Raw genomic sequence first — 21,713 nt, 5'->3', positions numbered from 1 at the left:
ACTAGCTAATTTAATAACGTTATTAAAATAGTAGCATAGCACTAGTAGTGCTGGTAGCATAGCAGTAGCTAGTAGCATTGTCATACTGTAGCAGCAGTATCCAAAACACAATAGCCAACTCAACAACATTAATGAACTAGTAGCATATCACTAGTATTGCTGGTGGCAAAGCATGAGTATAACAGAACACACAAGTAACTTTAACAACAATAATGAGCTAGTAGCATATCACTAGTAATGCTGGTTGAAAAGCAGTAGCTAGTAGCACAGCACAGCAGAACATAGTAGCAAATTCAACGATATCAATGAGCTAGTAGTATAGTACTAGTCTATCATTTCTGGTAGCATAACAGCACCTGATAGCATAGAAGTAGTACTGCAAAACACACTTGCAAGTTTAAGGACATTAATGAACTGCTAGCAAAGCACTAAGACTGCTAGCAGCATAGCAGTAGCTAGTAGCAAAGCACTAGTATCACAGAACGCGGTAGTTCGAGGATGACGAATAGCGAGAATTTTAGAAAACCATCCATCCATCCATTTTCTGAGCCGCTTCTCCTCACTAGGGTCGCGGGCGTGCTGGAGCCTATCCCAGCTGTCATCGGGCAGGAGGCGGGGTACACCCTGAACTGGTTGCCAGCCAATCACAGGGCACATAGGAACAAACAACCATTCGCACTCACAGTCATGCCTACGGGCAATTTAGAGTCTCCAATTCATGCATGTTTTTGGGATGTGGGAGGAAACCGGAGTGCCCGGAGAAAACCCAAGCAGGCACGGGGAGAACATGCAAACTCCACACAGGCGGGGCCGGGGATTGAACCCGGGTCCTCAGAACTGTGAGGCTGACGCTCTAACCAGTCGTCCACCGTGCCGCATTTTAGAAAACACACACGTTAAATAAGCGATTATTAGGTGGTGTGTGTGTGTCTTTTCCAGGAAGACTGATCAATAAAAGTCACTAACGACATCTGGAGCCACATTTACATCAAAGGAAAGGGGGAGGAGCTTCATCTCCCACCAGTCAAGTGTTATTACAAACCACAGACAACTAAACATATACAACCCCAATTCCAATGAAGTTGGGACGTTGTGTTAAACATAAATAAAAACAGAACGCAATGATTTGCAAATCATGTTCAACCTATATTTAATTGAATACACTACAAAGACAAGATATTTCATGTTCAAACTGATCAACTTTATTGCTTTTAGCAAATAATCATTGACTTAGAATGTTATGGCTGCAACACGTTCCAAAAAAGCTGGGACAGGTGACAAAAAAGACTGAGCAAGTTGAGGAATGCTCATCAAACACCTGTTTGGAACATCCCACAGGTGAACAGGCTCATTGGGACCAGGTGGGTGCCATGATTGGGGAGAAAAGGAGCTTCCCTGAATTGCTCAGTCATTCACAAGCAAAGATGGGGCGAGGTTCACCTCTTTGTCAAACAAGTGCGTGAGAAAATAGTCCAACAGTTTAAGGACAATGTTCCTCAACGTACAATTGCAAGGAATTTAGGGATTTCAGCATCTACGGTCCGTAATATCATCAAAAGGTTCAGAGAATCTGGAGAAATCACTGCATGTAAGCGGCAAGGCCGAAAACCGACATTGAATGCCCGTGACCTTCCATCCACTGCATCAAAAGCCGACATCAATGTGTAAAGAATATCACCGCATGGGCTCAGGAACACTTCAGAAAACCAATGTCAGTAAATACAGTTCGGCGCTACATCCGTAAGTGCTATTTGAAACTCTACTATGCAAAGCAAAAGCGATTCATAAACAACACCCAGAAACGCCGCCGGCTTCTCTCGGCCTGAGCTCATCTAAGATGGACTGACGCAAAGTGGAAAAGTGTTCTTTGGTCCGACGAGTCCACATTTCAAATTGTTTTTGGAAATTGTGCACATCGTGTCCTCCAGGCCAAAGAGGAAAAGAAAGATCCGGACTGTTATGGACGCAAAGTTCAAAAGCCAGCATCTGTGATGGTATGGGGCTGTGTTAGTGCCAATGGTATGGGTAACTTACACATCTGTGAAGGCACCATTAATGCTGAAAGGTACATACTGGTTTTGGAGAAACATATGCTACCATCCAAGCAATGTCTTTTTCATGGACGCCCCTGCGTATTTCAGCAAGACAATGGCAAACCACATTCTGCACGTGTTACAACAGCGTGGCTTCGTAGTAAAAGAGTGGGGGTACTTGACTGGCCTGCCTACAGTCCAGACTTGTTTCCCATTGAAAATGTGTGGCGCATTATGAAGCGTAAAATACCACAACGCAGACCCCGGACCGTTGAACAGCTGAAGCTGTACATCGAGCAAGAATGGGAAAGAATTCCACCTACAAAGTTTCAACAATTCGTGTTCTCAGTACCCAAACATTTATTGAATGTTGTTCAAAGAAAAGATGATGGAACACAGCGGTAAACATGACCCTGTCCCAGCTTTTTTGGAACGTGTTGCAGCCATAAATTTCTAAGTTCATGATTATTTGCTAAAAACAATCAAGTTGATCAGTTTGAACATTAAATATCTTGTCTTTGTAGTGTATTCAATTAAATATAGGTTGAACATGATTTGCAAGTCATTGTATACTGTTTAACACAACGTCCCAACTTCATTGGAATTGGGGTTGTACAATCAGATAGCAATAAGAATTAAAGCAGCCAATGAAGATGCTACCGTGACTTAAGCATTGCTAGCATGTGCATGCTAACAATGCTCCGGTCACATTCATCATGACGATCACATGATACAGAAACGTGGTTGCCACGGCAGCCAGGATGCATTGAAGCGTTGATGCCATTTCACGCAATGTAGAACATTACGGATATTGGGGAGGGGCTGGGGGGGCACAGCAGTTGTCCATCCTCACCAACACATAAATGTGTGTGTGTGTGTGTTATGGGGGCTCGGGGTGGTGGGGGGCTGACAGGCAGGCGATGATCCAAGACATCATTAAGCACGCCGCTCAATTGTCATCTCCAGCGCCATGGCAACAGGCTGAGTGAGGAGAGCACATCAAAACAGTAAGAGGCAGGCAGCAGTGTCGGACCCCACGACAGGGCATGGGCGGGAGCGTGGCTCAACGATCGCCACTGATCAATGGATGGGATGATGGGCAACGTTAAGATGTTTCTTTTATTATTTATTTATTTATTTATTTATTTTTAAATGGCACCACTAAAAACTGTAATCTTACAGACTAGTCTTCATGAAAAACGTCATATCTGAAAAAAAGCAATTCCACAAGAATAAAATACTTTAAAAAGTCATGATTTATCAGAAAAAAAGTCAATCTCCCAAGGATAGTATTACTTCAAGGAAGAAAAAAAAAAAAAAAAAAACATCAAAACTCCTAACCTCATAAGAACAAAGTCTTCAAAAAATAAATAAATAAAATTTTAGTCTCACATGATTTAAATCTTCAAGGAAAAAAAGTCATAATGTCACAAGGATAAACTTCAATAAAAAAAAAAAAAGAGAAGTCATTTATCGGGAAATAAATCGTAATCTCACAAGAATAAAATTGGAGAAAAAGGTTTTATGTGGCTACTAAGAATTATATTTGAGAAAAAACAAACATTGTGTTTACAGTTCAATCACCATTGGAGACAAAAGTATTCCTCTTTCCACTTCTTGCTAGAAGGGTTGGCGTCAGCACTGCTAGCCTCCTGCTAAACGCTACCTCACTTCACTTGACAAAGACGGTTCCAGAAGTTGCACAAAGGAGACCCGGACACACTTCCTAGTGGCTCATCGATGCCTTGAAAGCAATCTTGTCAGGAAATCTTTGCCCGGGAGAAAGCGTCAGGACGTCGAGGCGAAGGAGGCCCGACGACGTGCGCGCGATTTAAGCGCTCCCCGCTGTGTCAATAAGGATTACAACAGGCCGCCTTTTATCTCGGCAAACACGTTCGTTCGCCCTCGCTTCCTTTCCGCGCGGGAACAATCCACGGCTGTCTGTCTGCTGCTGGCTAAATCGTAAAGGCAAAAATAAATAAAAACAGGAATTCCGTAAATGCATCCCAATCCCGAAAGATCCGATCTGCTCTTTTCTACTGGCGCCGAGCAAGGCAAATCTTTGGCTTTCAAAACACACACCGCGCACCTTTTGTTACCACCTTTAAGTACAAAACACACACACACACACATGTAGAGTGTATGCAAAGCAGAACACAAAAGAGAAACACAATTGCATCCCCAAAAAAGATGAGCGTCAAGGATTAAGAAAGAAGACTTGAGTGAGACGGCAGAGTCAGCATCTTCCAATTACGCCACATCATCAGAAAAAGCAGAAATATTTTTGCAAATGTGAAGAAGATAAAAGTAGAAAAACATCTGGGGATGGGAAAAGTGAAACTTCGGAATCTTATTAGACCAACTCATTCATATTCTGTCAAGCAAAAAGTCATTCGTCCTAAAACAAAAATAACAAGATTAGAATAAGGTTGCATTTTGTCAAGAGAAAGGTCATTTAGATTCTGGAGACAAAAAAGATGTAACTTCAGGAGAAGTTAAATTAAATTGAATTAACAAAAAAAACAAAAAAAATTCTTTTGAGAATATCATGGGAATCCTGTGAGAATAACGTCAGAATTCAGAGGCGGGTAGAGTAGCCAAATATTGTTCTCAAGGAGGAGTACTGCTACTTTCAAATAATAGGACTCAAGTAAAAGTAAAAAGTAGTCCTCCAAATAATTAAGAGTAAGAAAGTACTCGGTGAAAAAACTATTCAAGTACTGAGATATTGGAGAACAACACCACTTAATCAAAAACATAATGAATCAAATCTTTATCAAGTCACAAACAATCAACAAAATCTTTGTCAAATAAATAATAACCACAAAATAGACCTAACGTTGCACAGCCAAAACAACAACAAAAACAAGTCACAGCTAGGTGTCTTCTTAAGTGTGGGCTGAAAAATCCAATTATGGGCGGTCACAATCTAAGACTACGCTGCATGACAAAGCTGTTGTGAAAATAATTTCAAACTCTCATTTGAATTCTTTCACTTTTCCCAAAATATGTTGGACAGATTCAGAAGACCGTAATGTCAATTCTTCAAGAAAAAATTGATCTTGGGGGAAAAAAAAAAACACAACTCTTATGAGATTATCATCAGAATCATGCGATAATAATGGTAGAATCTTATGACAATGTCACATTTTTTTCAAGAAAAATCAGAGGTAAAGATGAGAAAAAGATGATGAAGTTGAATTTCTTAAAAAAAAAAAAAAAGGTTTTACTGAGCCTAAAACAGACTAAGAATATCATCAGAATCTAATAAAAGATTGTTTTACCCCTCAAAAAGTAGGATTGATCAAAAAAAAAAAAAAAAAACACGTTTCTTCTTAAAAAAAAATCTGAGTGAGGACAAAGACAAAAGTTTTACGAGAATAGTCTTAATAGACAATCTTATGAGAATGTCAAAATCTTATGAGAATAGTACCATTTAAAAAAAAGAAAACCTAATTGATCCTGAAAAAAAAAAAAAATTTTCAGGGGGAAAAAAAAGAGGAATAATCTTATGGGAGTACAGTTGAAATCTTGCAACAATAATGCATTTCTTCAAGAAAAAGAAAACAAAAAAAGTCTCAATCCCACGAATATAACGATGGAATTTTATGGAATTCATGAATCCCGTGGCGTATCGACAGTACGTATCGATCTCATAAAAATCTGACTTTTCTTGCATAAAATTGTAACTTTATTCTTGTACGATTGACTTTTTTTTGAATAAGGGCAACCATCAAGTTGATTGAGGAAATGAAGTCATTTTGGGATGTGGGAGGAAACCGGAGTGCCCGGAGAAAACCCACGCAGGCACGGGGAGAACACGCAAAACTCCACACAGGCGGGGCCGGGATTTGAACCCCGGTCCCCAGAACTGTGAGGCAGATGTGCTAAACAGTCGATCACCGTGCCTGCAGTCACATCACGTCACAAATACTCATTTTTCTTCTTACAGTCTTATTATTAGAGTATATAGATTATTGATTTTTAGATTATTGAGGGGGTACAATTCAGAATGTCAGCAAATTTTCAGGAGAAAAATCAAGTCAAATTTGTTTATTTTATTTTTTTTACATTATTCAGTTATATAAATTTTAAATTCCTTACTTAGCTCAGATTTAGTTATTGTATTATATTAATTTTATGATTAAATTATTTATACAATTTTCTTCTTTTCCTTTGGGCTCATCCCTTTAGGGGTCACCACAGCGCGTCATCCTTTTCCATGTCGGCCTATCTCCTGCATCCTCCTCTCCAACACCAACTGCCCTCATGACATCCATCAACCTTCTCTTTGGTCTTCCTCTCGCTCTCTTGCCTGGCAGCTCCATCCTCATCCTCCTTCTACCAATATACTCACTATTTTCTCCTCTGGACGTGTGCTTGCTATCTCTTCTCCCTGTAGCCTCACTCTTTCCCCACCACCCCTCTCATTCATGCACATATATTCTGTCTTACTTCGGCTAATCTTCATTCCTCTGCTTTCCAGTGCATGCCTCCATCTTTCTAACTGTTCCTCCACCTGCTCCCTGCTTTCACTGCAGATCACAATGTCATCTGCGAACATCACGATCCACGGGGATTCCAGTCTAACCTCATCTGTCAGCCTTTCCATCACCACTGCAAACAGGAAGGGGCTCAGGGCTGATCCCTGATGCAGTCCCACCTCCACCTTAAATTCGTCTGTCACACCTCCAGCACACCTCACCGCTGTTCTGCTGCCCTCGTACATGTCCTGTATTATTCTAACATACTTCTCTGCCACTTCAGACTCCTACATGCAGTCCCACAGTTCCTCTTTGTGTACTCTGTCATAGGCTTTCTCTAGATCTACAAAGAAACAATGTAGCTCCTTCTGGCCTTCTCTGTACTTTTCCACCAACATCAAGGGAAATAATGCATCTGTGGTACTCTTTCTAGGCATGAAACCATACTGTTGCTCGCAAATACTCACTTCAGTCCTGAGTCTAGTCTCCACTACTCTTTCCCATACCTTCATTGTGTGGCTCATCAACTTTATTCCTCTCTAGTTCCCACAGCTCTGCACATCACCCTTGTTTTTAAAAATAGGCACCAGCACACTTTTCCTCCATTCCTCAGGCATCTTCTCACGTGCTACAATTCTATTGAACAAGCTGGTCAAAAACTCCACAGCCACCTCTCCTGCTTCCATTTTTCATCCTCTTTAATGCCTTTCTAACTTCCCCCTTACTAATCATTGCCACTTCCTGGTCCACCACACTTGCTTCTTCTACTCTCCCTTCTCTCATTGTCCTCATTCATCAACTCCTCGAAGTATTATTTCCATCAAGCTAGCACATTGCTGGCACCAGTCAACATATTTCCATCTCTATCCTTAATCACCCTAACCTGCTACACATCCTTCCCATCTCTATCCCTCTGTCTGGCCAACCTGTATCGATCCTTTTCTCCTTCTTTAGTGTCCAACCTGGTATATATGTCATCATATGCCTTTTTTGGCCTTTGCCACCTCTACCTTTGCCCTGTGTCGCATCTCAATGTATTCCTTTCGCCTCTTCTGGAAGCTCCTCCTCTCCACCGAGAGCCTGTCTCACCTCTTCCCGAAAAGCTGCACAACACTCGTCCTGTCTCAGCTTCCACCACATGGTTCTCTCCTCTGCCTTTGTCTTCCTAATCTTCCTCCCCACCACCAGAGTCATCTTACACACCACCATCCTATGCTGTCTAGCCACACTCTCCCCTACCACAACCTTACAGTCGGTAACCTTCTTCAGATTACATCGTCCGCACACGATGTAATCCACCTGCGTGCTTCTACCTCCGCTCTTGTAGGTCACCCTATGTTCCTGCCTCTTCTGGAAAAAAGTGTTCACTACAGCCATTTGCCTCCTTTTTGCAAAGTCTACCACCATCTGTCCCTCCAAGTTCCTTTCCTGGATGCCATACTTATCCATCACTTCTTCATCACCCCTCTTACCTTCACCAACATGTCCATTACAATCTGCATCAATCACGACTCTCTCTCTGTCTGGGATGCTCAGAACTACTTCGTCTAGCTCCTTCCAGAATTGCTCTTTCACCTCTAGGTCACATGCTACCTGTGGGGCATAGCCACTAATCACATTACACATAACACCCTCAATTTCAAGTTTCAGCCTCATCACTCGATCTGATATTCTTTTTACCTGCAAGACATTCTTAGCCAACTCTTCTTTTAAAATAACCCCGACTCCATTTCTCTTTCCATCTACACCATGGTCAAATAATTTCAACCCTACCCCTAAACTTCTAGCCTCACTGCCTTTCCACCTGGTCTCCTGGACACACAATATATCAACCTTTCTCCTAATTACCATGTCAACCAACTCCCGAGATTTAGTCCCAACATTCAGAGTCCCCACATTCAGTTCTTGACTCTGTGCTCTGTGTCCTCTTGTCTTTCTGCCAAAGAACCCGCTTGCCACGTCTTCTTCTTCTTAGACTTCGACCCACAGTTGCTGAATTTCCAACTGCGCCGGTGGCGGACGTTCTTAACCCGAGCCACGACCGATCTGGTATGGAATTCTTTGGATGAACGCTCAAATTTGTTTGGCAAAGTTTTAAGCCGGATGCCCTTCCTGACGCAACCCTCTGCATTTATCCGAGCTTGGGACCGGCCTACAGTTTGGACTGGCTTGTGCCCCCCATAGGGCTGCATTAAATTATTCATACAATTTTATTCCTTCATTATTATTATTGTTATTTCGAAAAACTGCAAAAACGTTGTTATTATTTTATTTATTACACGTTTTGTTTTTTTGAATTAATGCTTTGAGGTGGTGCAATTCAGAATTGTCACTAAAATTTCAGGGAAAACAGTCTGTGTATACATTTTAAAAATACTTTTATTATTGAATATGATTTTTATTTTTATTACATTATCTGATATATATATATATATATATATATATATATATAATTTATCAATTGGAACGAATATTTTAATGACTTACTGTAATGAAAACAAATGTGGCACGTTTTTGTCTGCAGTGCATCCTGCGGCCACAAGAGGGAGGCAGAGTTGCTCTTCTGCAGACATTTTCATCTCATATCATAATTTGAGCCTTTTTTAAGTATCTTTACTGAAGCTTGATAGATGGCAAGAAAAATCTTCGTGGACCTCCTCATAGTCCCAGTTTGACACAAATAGATATTTGCAATTTTTTTTAACCTATACCCCATTATTCGTGAAAACCCCTGACTATTCAAGTTATTTTTTTTCTGATCCCCTGCTTTTTCCACAGAAATCCACGCATATTCTTGTTTTTTTCAGAATTTTTTATTTTTTTTTACAGCTGTGTGTGTTAAACAGCTCAGGACAGCACACCTTTTTTGTTTGAAGCCACTCACTTTTCAAATGAGCTAAAATATATAGTGAGCCCGTTCCAGAAGCAGCCATGTAAGCCCAAGCCATGACATGACCTCCACCATGCTTCACAGATGAGCTTGTGTGTTTTGGATCATGAGCATATCCTTTCTTTCTACATTTGGCCTTGCTGTCACATCGGAGGAGGTTAATCTTGGTCTCGTCAGTCCAGAAAATTTTGTTCCAAAACTTTTGTGGTTCATCTTTGTACTCGTTTGCAAAATCCAATCTGGCCTTCCGATTCATTTTGCTGATGAGTGCTTTGCGTCTTGTGGTATGGCCTGTATATTTCTTCTCTCCAAGTCTTCTTCGAACAGTGGATTGTGATACCTTCACCCCTGCCCTGTCGCGGTTTTCAGTGATGTCACTGACTGTTGTCTTTGGGTGTTTCTTCACAGCTCTCACAATGTTTCTGTCACCAATGCTGCTGATACCCTTGGCCGACCTGTTCGATGTACTTAGTACACCAGTAATTTCTTTCTTCAGGACATTCCATCCATCCATCCATTTTCTGAGCCGCTTCTCCTCACTCGGGTCGCGGGCGTGCTGGAGCCTATCCCAGCTGTCATCGGGCAGGAGGCGGGGTACACCCTGAACTGGTTGCCAGCCAATCGCAGGGCACATAGAAACTAACAACCATTCGCACTCACAGTCATGCCTACGGGCAATTTAGAGTCTCCAATTAATGCATGTTTTTGGGATGTGGGAGGAAACCGGAGTGCCCGGAGAAAACCCACGCAGGCACGGGGAGAACATGCAAACTCCACGAAGGCGGGGACGGGGATTGAATCCCGCACCTCAGAACTGTGAGGCTGACGCTCTAACCAGTCAGCCACCGTGCCACCTCAGGACATTCCAAATTGTCGTATTGGCTATGCCCAATGTTTGCGCAATAGCTCTAATCAATTTCCCCTCTTCTCTCAGCTTCAAAATGGTTTGCTTTTCTCCCAAAGACAGCTCTCTGGTCTTCACGTTTGCTTAACAGCAAATGCAGTTTTCACAGGTGAAACGCAAAGCCAAAAACAAGCACTAATGTTTAAACAATCAATTTAAAAGGCAACACCACCTGAGCAACTAGAAACACCCGTCAGTCACGTGCTCCAATACTTTTGCTCCTGTGAAAAGTGGGTGGGTTCAAACAAAAGGTGCTGTGTCCCGAGTTGTTAAACACATCTCAATGTAAATACCGTAAAATAAAAGCTGGAATTCTGAGCTTTTGTTTCATATTCATCTTTTGATCTGAAACCCAAATGTCTTCAGTATACAACAAAAAGGAATTGACCTTGCCTTTGCAATACTTTTGGAGGAGACTGAATTTAAGAAATGCATGCTTTTAAGATTGTCATAATATTACAAGATTAAAGTCGTATTTGGGATTCAGTCACTAAGTGGTGTTTTTTTTTTTCCATTATACAAACATTCCAAGCACCAGACAAGCATATTGAGAAACATCTTTAATGAAAAATATGTAGCAGCATTTGATTTCTAAAAAAGTCGCACAGACGTTTTCGGGTGGTGGTTAGGTTTCAGGGTGGGGAAGTTTTAAAGTCCTTGTTAAATACAGTCAATATACACTACTCACTCACAAAACGATATTGGGCTTGAGGGTGGAATCTTCCCAACCTTTGTGAGTAGCGTAGTTGAGCTTCTCAAGCTCAGGTCACTTGGATTCTTTGTTAGCCAAGTGAACTGTCACACACACACACACGTTGATGCAAAGCCCGCCGGCCGTGTAGCAGCACGGAGTCTCCAGACTCCAGGATCAGTCCGTGGACCCTCTTTTTTTTTTTTTAGAAAATAAAAAAGACAACTCGTCTTAAATAAAAATGTCCTGTGACTGGCACAAAGAAACAAAGAAACAAAAAAAAACCACATACTGTCCCAAAAGATTCCTTAAAAATGATCAATTCCAGCTGAAAAAAAAAAAAAAGGGTACTGATTCTACAGGGTTAGCGTCCATTCGGCCCCGCGCATCCTGGGTCGCACTTGCGGCGCATCCCGGTCGTCGTCGGTCTTCTCGCTGCTCAGAGGCGGCGTGAGGATGCCGTACGGCACCTGGCAGTCGCGGTGACGCTCCAGGTCCGAGTCCTGGTAGGACGACGCCTTCTCCTGAGCCACAACATGACACAGGGCGCGTGAAGTGGTGCGCCACGGAGGCGAGGGAAGGAAGGAAGCCGATTCTTACACATCGCCCTGATGGGCTTTTTTTTTTTTTTTTTTTTTTTAAATAGTGATTTTATGTTTCTGTATACAGCTCTGGGGGGAAAAAAATTCGACCAAACACTGGACCTTTACTGTTTTTTTTAACCACGTTTCATTTTCTGCAAATAAATGCTCTCAATCAGTGACTCTCTGAGTGTGGTACACAGACGCCCTCTACTGGTACAAGAAAATCACTGACTTCAATGTTCAAACTGAATTGTTTTTTTTTTAAACCAGTACAGTACATTTGTACAGTTCATTTGTTTAACTTTGAATAACCATACATATACAATTGTTTGTCATTATTGTTGTTTTAATGTGTGTGTTAATGTTCAAATTGTGCATAATGCAACAGTGGCCTCAACCTTTTTTTTTAATCTATTACAGTCATTTTTTTTGTACTTAACTTTTAAGTGGCCTACAACGCAATTTTATTTTAATGTTGTTCATGCTACTGAATAAAAACAACACTGCCGACTAATCTTGTTGCTGTCAACGAGTAGTTAAACATTGCTGCCGTTATATTCACTGTCAACTGCTTATGTACAAACTCTCAGTGCATGTATCGTTTTTCGCTACATAATGCTGCAGACTATTATTGGTGCTGGTCATACTTGTAAAAATAGTGTGTAGTTCATTATATGGTATTCATATTACTGTATGTAAAGCATTTCTTGTTTATTTCATTGTGCATTGCTTATAAGTAGACTAAAAATAAAATGTAGTTGAGGCTACATATAATGCTGCTGACTATTCTTGCTGCTGTCAACCTATGTAGTTACTGCTGGTGTTTATTTAAAATAATCAACTGCATATATTTACAGTATATACGTTTTTAAAAGCTTATATATAGACTTCTTAGATGCGTGTTTTTCATGTTACACACTATCGCTCCTGACTAATCAGGCAGTTGAATGAGAGCGGAAGTGGACTTACCATCCATGTCAGGTAGGGGGCGTGCGTCTGTATGTTATGCATGTCCTCCGCAGCCACTCCCGCAAACGTCTTCGTGGGCGAGCCGCCCGACTCCCGCAGCGCCACTGCGAACGGCCTCATCCACCGCACGCACTCCTCCAGCTCCGCCCGCTTCAACGCTACACAAACAAATTGGCGAATGTTAGCGAGCTAGCGGGTGAGCGGCGAGGACGAGGGTTTGTAAACGTACCCGACACGTTCTCTACCAACTCCAGAGACGAGAAGTGGAAGAGGGCCGAGGCGGCCAGGATGCCGTTGGAGAACTCCAGGCAGCGCATGTCGAGCATGCACACGTCCAGAAGCTGCACGGATACAAATACGTAAATACTGTACATCAAGACATTTTCAGGGGTGAGCTTTCGAATGCGACCGCACTACAGTCCGCTCGAACAAATGAGTCAAATGTGATCATTGTTATTGCAAAGCATACTGTATTTCAAATATGACTGGGGGATTAAAATCTCAGCAGTCCCATTACCCGAATGATCCTATTTTCGATGCCATTTGTTAATTTTTTAAACACGCTTTGTTGAATCACCGTAATGCGAATTCTGAATGTGAATAATTTGTCAGTGTTGCAAAGCACAAATACTATTTTAAGCTTGATTAATATACAATATCTTAGGAAAGTCAAAGTAAAGGCCTGACCTCTGCAATGTGAGCAAAGGTGGCCTGAGGGTATTTGGGGATGAGCGGCTGGTCCGACTCCTTGAGGTAGGCCACCTGCATGTAGACGTTGAGCCAGGACACGGGCGTCTGCGGGCTCAAACTCCACTTCAGCTCCTGATCATGACCACAACCCCAAACCACACCATCAGCTGACGCGTCACAACATGGCCGCCCACCAGCCCGGCGCGCCACTCGCCTTCATGATTATGATCTCCATGCTGAGGATCTCGTCCTCGGTGCAGGCTTCGTCCGTCACGTAGGCAAACTCGTGCACTTTGGGAGGGTACATCTCCTGCGGGAGCCAAAGAACCAATACAACGAAGTTCTACGACTACTATTTCTGTTGTGTCTAGTGACTATATAATACAAGATGTGTACCTCGAATTTTGCTGCGATGAAGAGGCAGCTGATGCCGATGAGCTGCAGCGTGGACTTGAAGACGTTAATCTGCGTGGCCATGAAGCGGTCAAAGTAGTCCTGAGCCAGGTGGTACGTCTCGCGGTGCAGCTTGTATACTTCGCTCACCTGAACGACCGCAAAACAAACACCGAAGCGTGACGTCATCAAATACTTTTGAGTATTTGAACTGCATCACGGTTTATAGTGAGCCAATGCTTTATCACAGTTCCTCATTGCTATAACGCAGATTCTTAAGCATTTTGCATTATATGTTAGCATTAAGCTAGAAGATTTTTGTTAGCAAACACTGTATTTCCCGGTCTACAAGCCGCTACTTTTCCCCCGCGCTCTGAACCCTGCGGCCTATGTAACGATGCGGCTAAAATACAGATTTTTTTTTTTTTCCCCGCCAACGGCTATCAGGGGGCGCAATCAGTATACCCCATGCGACGAACTGGTGTTGACCGTACTCGCCTCCATGAGCCAGTCGAGAAGAATGGCTCTCATCTTGGGCTGAAGGTGAGGATGTTTGTCCATCATGTTGACGTTGCGCGTGTACGTCTTGTCCTTGGCAAGCATGTTGTTCCACACCACGTCCTTACACGCCCAACTGAATGCAAAACACACGGGACAAAACACACGATAACTTGTGGTGGGAATAGCAAAAGAAGTAGAAGTAGTACAAGTCATAGTAGTCATTTCTTTCTACTACTTATTCTATTCTTTGTAGTAGTAATGAGTCAAAAGAACTACTGCACGCGTCTGTAGTGAATATGCGAGACAGGTTGGGTACTGACCATAGCGTAGGCAGAGGTGCACAGTGTACGGGTGTAGCAAAGACATTTGCGAAGTTGTAGTGCGGGAAGCCGGCGTTGATCAACGTGACCTGCTGCTGACGCTCCTCGTCGTGCTCCAGCGTGGGCGTCCGCCGTTGGGGACTCGCGCACGCGCCGTCCTCAGACTGCCACGACGCCTTCACGGACAAAAAAACAAGCAAAAAAATTTGAGTTTTGGAATGGTACAATTTAGGAGACATTACATCAATTAGACTTTATAGTTTCCTGGAACTTACAAAGGTAATCATCAAGTGTAAACAAGTTACTTAAAAAATAAAATAATGCAGTTAAAGGTTTCATGGCAATTAATGATATTAAAATGCAACTCAAAAACTGTACCGGTAAATGTTTTATGTTGGTAGTTTAATGCTGACGCAAATGATTGCAGATTTAAAAGATAATTTTGTGTTGAAAGTTGACCAAATATGAAAAGGTGGGATAAAATAATTTTAAAAAAGAATAATAATAATTCAACCGGCATTCCGTATTGGAGTACTACTTTGGTTACACTAGATGTCGCCATTTAACATAAACAAATGAGAGAACAAATTGTGATACCATTTCACCTTTTAACACAAATGTTTAAGTGTGCGTAAATGCTGTATGATGCACTACAGTATCTGGCCAAATGAAACATTTATGCTTGTAGTTTTCCATATAATGGACTGTAACATACCACTAATGCTAAATGGCACGCTAATCATTGTCATCAGCCAAGTTTTGGGGACTTCAGACATTCCCACTAGATTATTTCTGACTGTAGTTTACAGTAGTATGATTTTTTTTTTAGGAATAAAATAAAGGAGTATTTTTTTGGTAAATGGCGGAGAACGTTTGAGAAGCACCGTCTTAATTGACTTTTCCCGTAGTCGAGTAGGAACTCCCGACTGAGCAGCATTTGGATTTTTGTAGTTGGGAGGCCTCATTACTTAATAGCATCAAATGTACTTCAAGTTTAAACCTTAAACTTCCTCGTATGGTGATTTGTGGCGTTAAAACTTGATTTCAAATCTCTACCCCTGAATGAATTATTCCAACCTGAATGTATTTCTGGGGGAAAGTTGATTTCGAATGGAAAAAGGCACATTTGTGCCCGATTGTCTGAAAATCCAGTGCTTTTTTTTGGGGGGGGATACTTTTATCCTATTGTGAAGTCTTCCCGAGATGTTCAATGTGGAAGTTTTACCTCACATTCTCGCTGCTGCTGCTGCTTCTTCTTCTTGGTCGTGTATGCCGCGTCCTGGTCCACATCATGTAAATACTGAAGTCAAACAATTCCATGTTAGCTCGACATTCCATATATTTAGTGTTGCTTAGTGTCAGCATTTCTTTTCTTTTTTTTCACCCCCCCCCCCCCCCCCCCATCTCCAAGAAAGACAAACAGGGAGGGGAGTGGGAGAGGGCTCCACTCACAATGGCAACATCTGCCTTCCTCTTCCTCGGCCTCGTCGACTTCACGTTGGCCGCCTCGGGAGCAACACACTCGGCGTCTCGTTCCGTTTCTTCCCTGGGTGACAAGTCCAAAGGTGACAACAGTCGAGTAGTTGTCAGTAAAGTGCGTATTGGGACGCTGAGGTGAGTTCCGCCAAACGGGAACGAGGTGCCTTAGCCGCAAGCTAGCTAGCCGAGGAGGCTAAACCTCGGCGGTGGTGTTAAAAGAGGCCGAACGAGCACTCACCGACTGCCCGGCATTCTACTCGCAAGGCCGGCTGTCTTCGGGGGAAGGGGCGGGAGTCAACCTGTGAGGAAGAAGTCGTTTAAAGTCACTTTGGGGGAGTTTGAAGAGAGAACAAGCGCCCACTCCTCACCCCCGCCCCACGCTCAGCTGACAAAGCCCGGCAACAGTTTCAAGTCGCCAAAAAAAACAAACAAAAAAACACAAACGTGCTCACGAAACTCCGCGTAAGCTCACAAAATACGTCAGGTTATTATTATTATTATTATTTTGGTGGATTTGTCCTGGCGACGTGTTCTTTTTCTTTCACAAACTTTGGACATCTGGCTGGATTCATCATGGCCGACGCAGCTGCGTCGACTATGTTGCGAAAATGAGACCAAACGATCGGATTGAGCGCCTCCATTGATCGATTGTGCCTCCATTGATCGATTGTACCTCCATTGGGCGTTAAATGGCGTCGATGCGATGGAGAGTCGGTCGTACTCACCTCAAGACGCTTCTCTTGAAGTTCACTCGCGGTCACGAGCAAATGTCGATCATGAGCTGGATCGATCAATGAGCGCATCGATCAGCTCGATGGCGTTCGTCGTCTCGGAGGAGCTCCGTGGGTGCGTGGTCGCAGCAGGCCGGCGGCGGGTCGCAATGAGCGGGCTGGCGCGTCAAGCGGGGAGGAGGCGATTTAACTTGGCGCTCAAACGTCTTCTTCTCCGCCTCCCGACGGCCTTCTTCCGCCCCGCAACGCGCCGCCGAGTCGCCGAGTCGCTCGCGCCCAGCCGCAAAACGACGACACTTTCGCGCGTGGAAGCGTTCGAAAAAGCGTGGCGAGTGCTTCCTTCTGACGGTGGAGTTTGCAACTAATTGTGGCCGCCTGTGAACGCGTGGAGGCGTGACGGCCGGGTGACAGCTGCGTGGGCGTGGCCTCCGAGGCGGAAGTAGCCGGCACCGCGTGGCTAGTCCGTCGGATGTAAACAAAGGGCCGAGTCAGTGCACTTGAAGCGCGACTGAAGACCAGAACGGCCGGTTTGTGGGTTAAACGCGCAGCGAAGGTGCTCGGTGACTCTCGGGGAAAGATTGCGGCTCGCTGCCACGTCGGTCGCGATGCTCGTTTGACGACAAAAGAGCCATGTTTGATGACGTTAGCTCGCGGCTTTTTCAGCCATGGCGCCCATTTCTGCTGCGGGTTGCCAGTTAAGGCAAGTCGCCCCTCCTTTTGCCAGGCCTCGTCATAGATTCCAATTTAGTACTTTTGTTGTTGGCTTAATCAAGTTTTCAGACTACCCTCGCCACTAATCCGCCTTGGAGCATATTTAGCTATTTTATTTATTGTGGCAACTTTTTACAACATTTGAGCAGTGACTCAAATGCTAATGCACACATTGTACCTTCTATACGACTTGCTTTTAGAAATGTTGCCAAGTCAAAATATCCTGTTTTAATGAAAGATTATTTTGCTTAATATAGTCCTCATTACTTATTTTTCTAAGATCACTTTTTGCTCTGGGATAATAACATTATCTCCAACTACCGGAGACAAATTCCTTGTGACATACTTGGCAAAATGAAGATGATTCTGATTATTCACAATGCTGTGAATCCAGATCGTTGTCAGCATACATATAGACAATTAATTTGATGGTTGCCAGACAACGATAGGGCACAGTCCACGGTGTGCCCCACCTCTGGCCCGAAGTCAGCTCGGATGGACTGCGGCTCAGCCCTCCACACCGATGAGGACATGCGCTATAGAAAATGAATAGACGTACAGTATTTTTCTGTGCTAGTTGGATGTCAATACATCGCAAGTGGACTTTTGGACGGTCACGTGACAAGTGGCTTGCAAACAAAACAAACAAAAAAAGTTGTTCTTTGCTCCCTGCTTGCTGCATAAAGTGACAAAAAATGAAGTGGTTGGACCTCTTCGGACATCTAAAATGTGTCGTAATTGGAATGATCCACGTTAAAGCTTTGCCAGGTAACACTGATCTATTACATTACCTACATTCATTAATTTAGTTTCCGTGGAACAGATTATTTTTGTTTGCATTCTTTCCCCTGGGAATACAAATGGTATTAATTTCTTCCGTTTGACAGGCTCTCCACTTGGATGCATGAAAATGTCCCAAATCATCGAAGAGGCCTGCAGGGAGGCGAGCATATACCGCGATGCAGGCCTGGTAAGCAGGAGCACGCTCCCTCACACCTTCACATTGACCGAGCCATGCGGGGCACCCCAAGAGTCCACTCATAGTACACTTCTGTTCAACAACTCCATGCTGCCTCTAGCTCAACTTATAGAACATCCCAACTTCTTATCACACTTATAAGCAGGCAGATGACATGCCCATCTTCGGAGGGTAGAAAAAGTCTTAACACCCCTGTTCAAATGCAAGGTTTTTGTGACATAAAAAAAATAATTTCAAACTTTTTTCTACCGTCAATGTGCCGCATGTTAAAAGGGCATTCATACTTGCCACCATTTACAGTGATTAAACCCAAATAAAGTTCAGATGTTGTAGTTGTATGTTCAACTGTACAGTATGTATTTTGTCCTTTTAATGCTATGTTTTTTCTTTTCGGTCATCCTACTGTTATATTTGAATTCCATGTTGATTTTCATCTTTTCATTATTTCTTTACCTCTGTAGGACGGCGTGATGGTGGAGAACACGCATGACGTCCCGTACTCGCTGTCTCCGGGCCCTGAAGTGAGCGCCTGTATGACGTCCGTGTGTGTGGCGGTGAAGAGCGTCTGTCCGTCCATCCCCATCGGCGTCCAGGTTCTGTCCGCCGCCAACGAGCAGGCGCTCGCTGTCACTCTCGCATCAGGTCTCTCGCTCAATTCTTGGAAAATTTGAACAAATTGGGGGCAGTGGTATCCACTCACTTTACTGCCACCTGGGAGGAATGGGGCCTGTTGTTTACAAACATTATTAATTGGCCTTGAGAGTTAATAAGGGTGTGTCAATGGCCACAGTTTGAATCAGGAACAGATGAATTCTATGGTTGTATGGTGAATCCAGTGTGTGGGAAGAGATTGCGCTGGACTTTTTGAGGTTCCAGCGAGGTTGTGTGTCTTCATTGTTCTTGTATTGTCAGGCGCCGACTTCATCCGTGCGGAGGGCTTCGTGTTTTCCCACGTAGCCGACGAGGGTTTGGTCCACGCTTGCGCCGGAGAACTTCTAAGGTACCGGAAGAGCGTCGGAGCGGAGGACGTCCTCGTTTTCACGGACATCAAGAAGAAACACAGGTACCACTTGTTATTACGTGAAACAATGTTTTTAAAACGGCAGCGGGAGCAAAAGTGAGTTTGGTTGTACTTTATCGAAGTATTTAACAATGTACTCACGTTATTTATTTATTTTTTTTGGATCAATCCGCATCCACAAATCCATCAAAGTCCTCATGTTCCGAATCCGAAATGAACAGCTGGGCAAGTTCTCCATCAAACACGGCGGGCGTGCACACATAAGGCACGCCGCATTATAAGGCGCCCCGTCCATTTTGGAGAAAATGTAAGACTTTTAAGTGCACCTTACAGTCGTGAAAATCCGGTTCTCAGCAGACGCTGGATTTCATCGCTGATTAGCCCTACCAGGCCTCGACTGCAACTGTCTTCACTTGCCTGCTTGTTGCTGCTTGGGGCCATTTTCCCTTCAGTTTTGTCTTCAGCAAGTGCAGAAATGCATGTTCGCTCGGATTCAGGTCAGGTGATTGACTTTGGCCATTGCGTAGCATTCCACATCTTCCGTATTCATCCTTCTGCGTTTGTTACGTCGTCAATAAATCAATAAACAATCATCAATAAACAATAATAAGTGAATGAATAAACTAAATAATCGAAAATGATGATTTAGTGTTTGTGTGGCCACAGTTCTCACATTCTGACGTCTGACGTGAGCGTGGCGGAGACGGCTCGGGCCGCCGAGTTCTTCCTCTCGGACGGACTCATCCTCACCGGAACGTCCACGGGAGCCCAGGCCGACCCGCGAGAACTCACCGGTACTTTCATACAACCTCCATTTTGTTCGCTCCATGCAAGGTGAGTCTCCTCACTTCTTGTTCTCCGATCGTCGTCCCACACAGAGGTTTCCCGGGCGGTGAGCCTCCCGGTTCTGATCGGTTCTGGCGTGACTCACGACAACGTGGATCGCTACTTCGCCGCCAGCGGCGTCTTCGTGGGCTCGCACTTCAAGGACGGCGGCGTGTGGAGCGGCGACCTGAACGCACAGCGCGTCAAAAACTTCATGACCAAGATGAGACTCCTCAGAGGCGGCGCAGCATGAGAAAATGAACTGCTCCCCGATGTGCCATGCGTTTGTGTAGTGGTTCCTCGGTCTCTCCGATGGAGATTTTGTTGCCATTTTGTCGTCGTGGTTTGTTCAACTGACTTTCTTGCAGGCCTTAAGTAACTTTTGGAATAAGTTGCACTTGTCCGAGTGGTTTTATTGCAAGATGCTTTTTACTTTTGAGTATTTTCAAGAAGGAACACTACTTTTACTCCGCTACAGTGATCTAGATTCCGCTCGCTTTTGCTCTTATCTGTCTACCTGTGATTGCTATATTTGTCTATTTGATGTTCATGCTGGGTAAAAATTGTAATGGTTGTACAGAGAAGACCGAAAGAGTGCCTTTCACTCTACTCATTTTGTGTTTTGCGTGAGGTGAGGTTGAATGAGGTGCAGTGCTCCCTATGCGTCACAAGATGGCGGAACAGACCAAGCAACAACAGCTTTTCAGCTTTTCTTTATTAATTTACCCCGAGAAGTGGAGTCAATATTCTCAACATATTTTAAGAATAGAAAAATAAATAAAAAAATACAACAAAATGCACATTATATTGTTTATACAGACCACATGTGTATTGTGTTACACGAAAATAAATTTCTGTTTATTTCATTTCTGTAAAGCAATTTTTACATTATTTTTGATGTTGCTATCCATCCATCCATCCATCCATTTTCTGAGCCGCTTCTCCTCACTAGGGTCGCGGGCAGGAGGCAGGGTACACCCTGAACTGGTTGCCAGCCAATCACAGGGCACATAGGAACAAACAACCATTCGCACTCACAGTCATGCCTACGGGCAATTTAGAGTCTCCAATTCATGCATGTTTTTGGGATGTGGGAGGAAACCGGAGTACCCGGAGAAAACCCACACAGGCACGGGGAGAACATGCAAACTCCACACAGGCGGGGCCGGGGATTGAACCCGGGTCCTCAGAACTGTGAGGCTGACGCTCTAACCAGTCGACCATATCTACATATCTGAGTTTTTTTTTTTTCTGTTTTGTTTTTTTACATTAGTCTTCTTATTAAATTATTGTACATGTCAGTATATTTATTAAAAAAATAATAATAATAATAAGTAATTTCACCCCACAATGTTTTTCCCTCTAACTGCCATTAAATAATTGAATTAATTAAATTTTGAATTTTAATTTTTGTTTTGAACTTTCCTATTCCATTTACTTTCACATGGATACATATTTATCTGTATCTTTTAAATACTATTACTTCTTTATTTTAAAGACGGCAAGTC

The 21,713-nt window shown here is 43.4% G+C and overlaps 2 protein-coding genes across 4 annotated transcripts in view; one reads left to right on the top strand and one right to left on the bottom strand.

The window, feature by feature from the left end:
- The window catches only part of ccne1 (cyclin E1), a 46,109-nt gene extending 29,049 nt beyond the window's left edge, over window positions 1-17,060 (bottom strand). The window contains exons 1-12 of one of the 2 annotated variants that reach the window (XM_061764957.1): window positions 16,664-17,054; window positions 16,177-16,237; window positions 15,912-16,005; window positions 15,685-15,759; window positions 14,460-14,635; window positions 14,137-14,272; window positions 13,642-13,788; window positions 13,460-13,555; window positions 13,243-13,377; window positions 12,785-12,896; window positions 12,556-12,713; window positions 10,859-11,526 (exon numbers count right to left, since the gene is read on the bottom strand). In XM_061764957.1, the coding sequence (XP_061620941.1) occupies window positions 11,359-11,526; window positions 12,556-12,713; window positions 12,785-12,896; window positions 13,243-13,377; window positions 13,460-13,555; window positions 13,642-13,788; window positions 14,137-14,272; window positions 14,460-14,635; window positions 15,685-15,759; window positions 15,912-16,005; window positions 16,177-16,190 (1,311 nt within the window). In that variant the 5' untranslated portion in view covers window positions 16,191-16,237; window positions 16,664-17,054 and the 3' untranslated portion in view covers window positions 10,859-11,358. Of the gene's footprint in view, window positions 1-10,858; window positions 11,527-12,555; window positions 12,714-12,784; window positions 12,897-13,242; window positions 13,378-13,459; window positions 13,556-13,641; window positions 13,789-14,136; window positions 14,273-14,459; window positions 14,636-15,684; window positions 15,760-15,911; window positions 16,006-16,176; window positions 16,238-16,663 lie in introns of those variants that run through there. The other variant, XM_061764958.1, reaches the window with a different exon arrangement.
- Window positions 15,928-21,071, top strand: zgc:162297 (uncharacterized protein LOC555865 homolog). Of its 2 annotated transcripts, XM_061764960.1 has the most exons (7): window positions 15,931-16,073; window positions 18,067-18,148; window positions 18,268-18,350; window positions 18,821-19,001; window positions 19,272-19,422; window positions 20,047-20,174; window positions 20,259-21,071. In XM_061764960.1, the coding sequence occupies exons 2-7, from the start codon at window positions 18,076-18,078 to the stop codon at window positions 20,456-20,458; spliced, it is 816 nt and encodes a 271-aa protein (XP_061620944.1). In that variant the 5' UTR covers window positions 15,931-16,073; window positions 18,067-18,075; the 3' UTR covers window positions 20,459-21,071. The 2 variants fall into 2 exon arrangements, with proteins under 2 accessions (XP_061620945.1, XP_061620944.1); XM_061764961.1 differs by lacking the exon at window positions 18,067-18,148 and having other exon boundaries at window positions 15,928-16,073.
- Window positions 21,072-21,713: the final 642 nt, after the last annotated feature.

This window comes from Phyllopteryx taeniolatus, unplaced genomic scaffold (assembly GCF_024500385.1).
Source record: "Phyllopteryx taeniolatus isolate TA_2022b unplaced genomic scaffold, UOR_Ptae_1.2 contig_24, whole genome shotgun sequence".
NCBI lineage: Eukaryota > Metazoa > Chordata > Actinopteri > Syngnathiformes > Syngnathidae > Phyllopteryx > Phyllopteryx taeniolatus.
The sequence above is the reverse complement of the archived record's forward strand: the minus strand, read 5'-3'. Positions and strand labels throughout refer to the sequence as shown.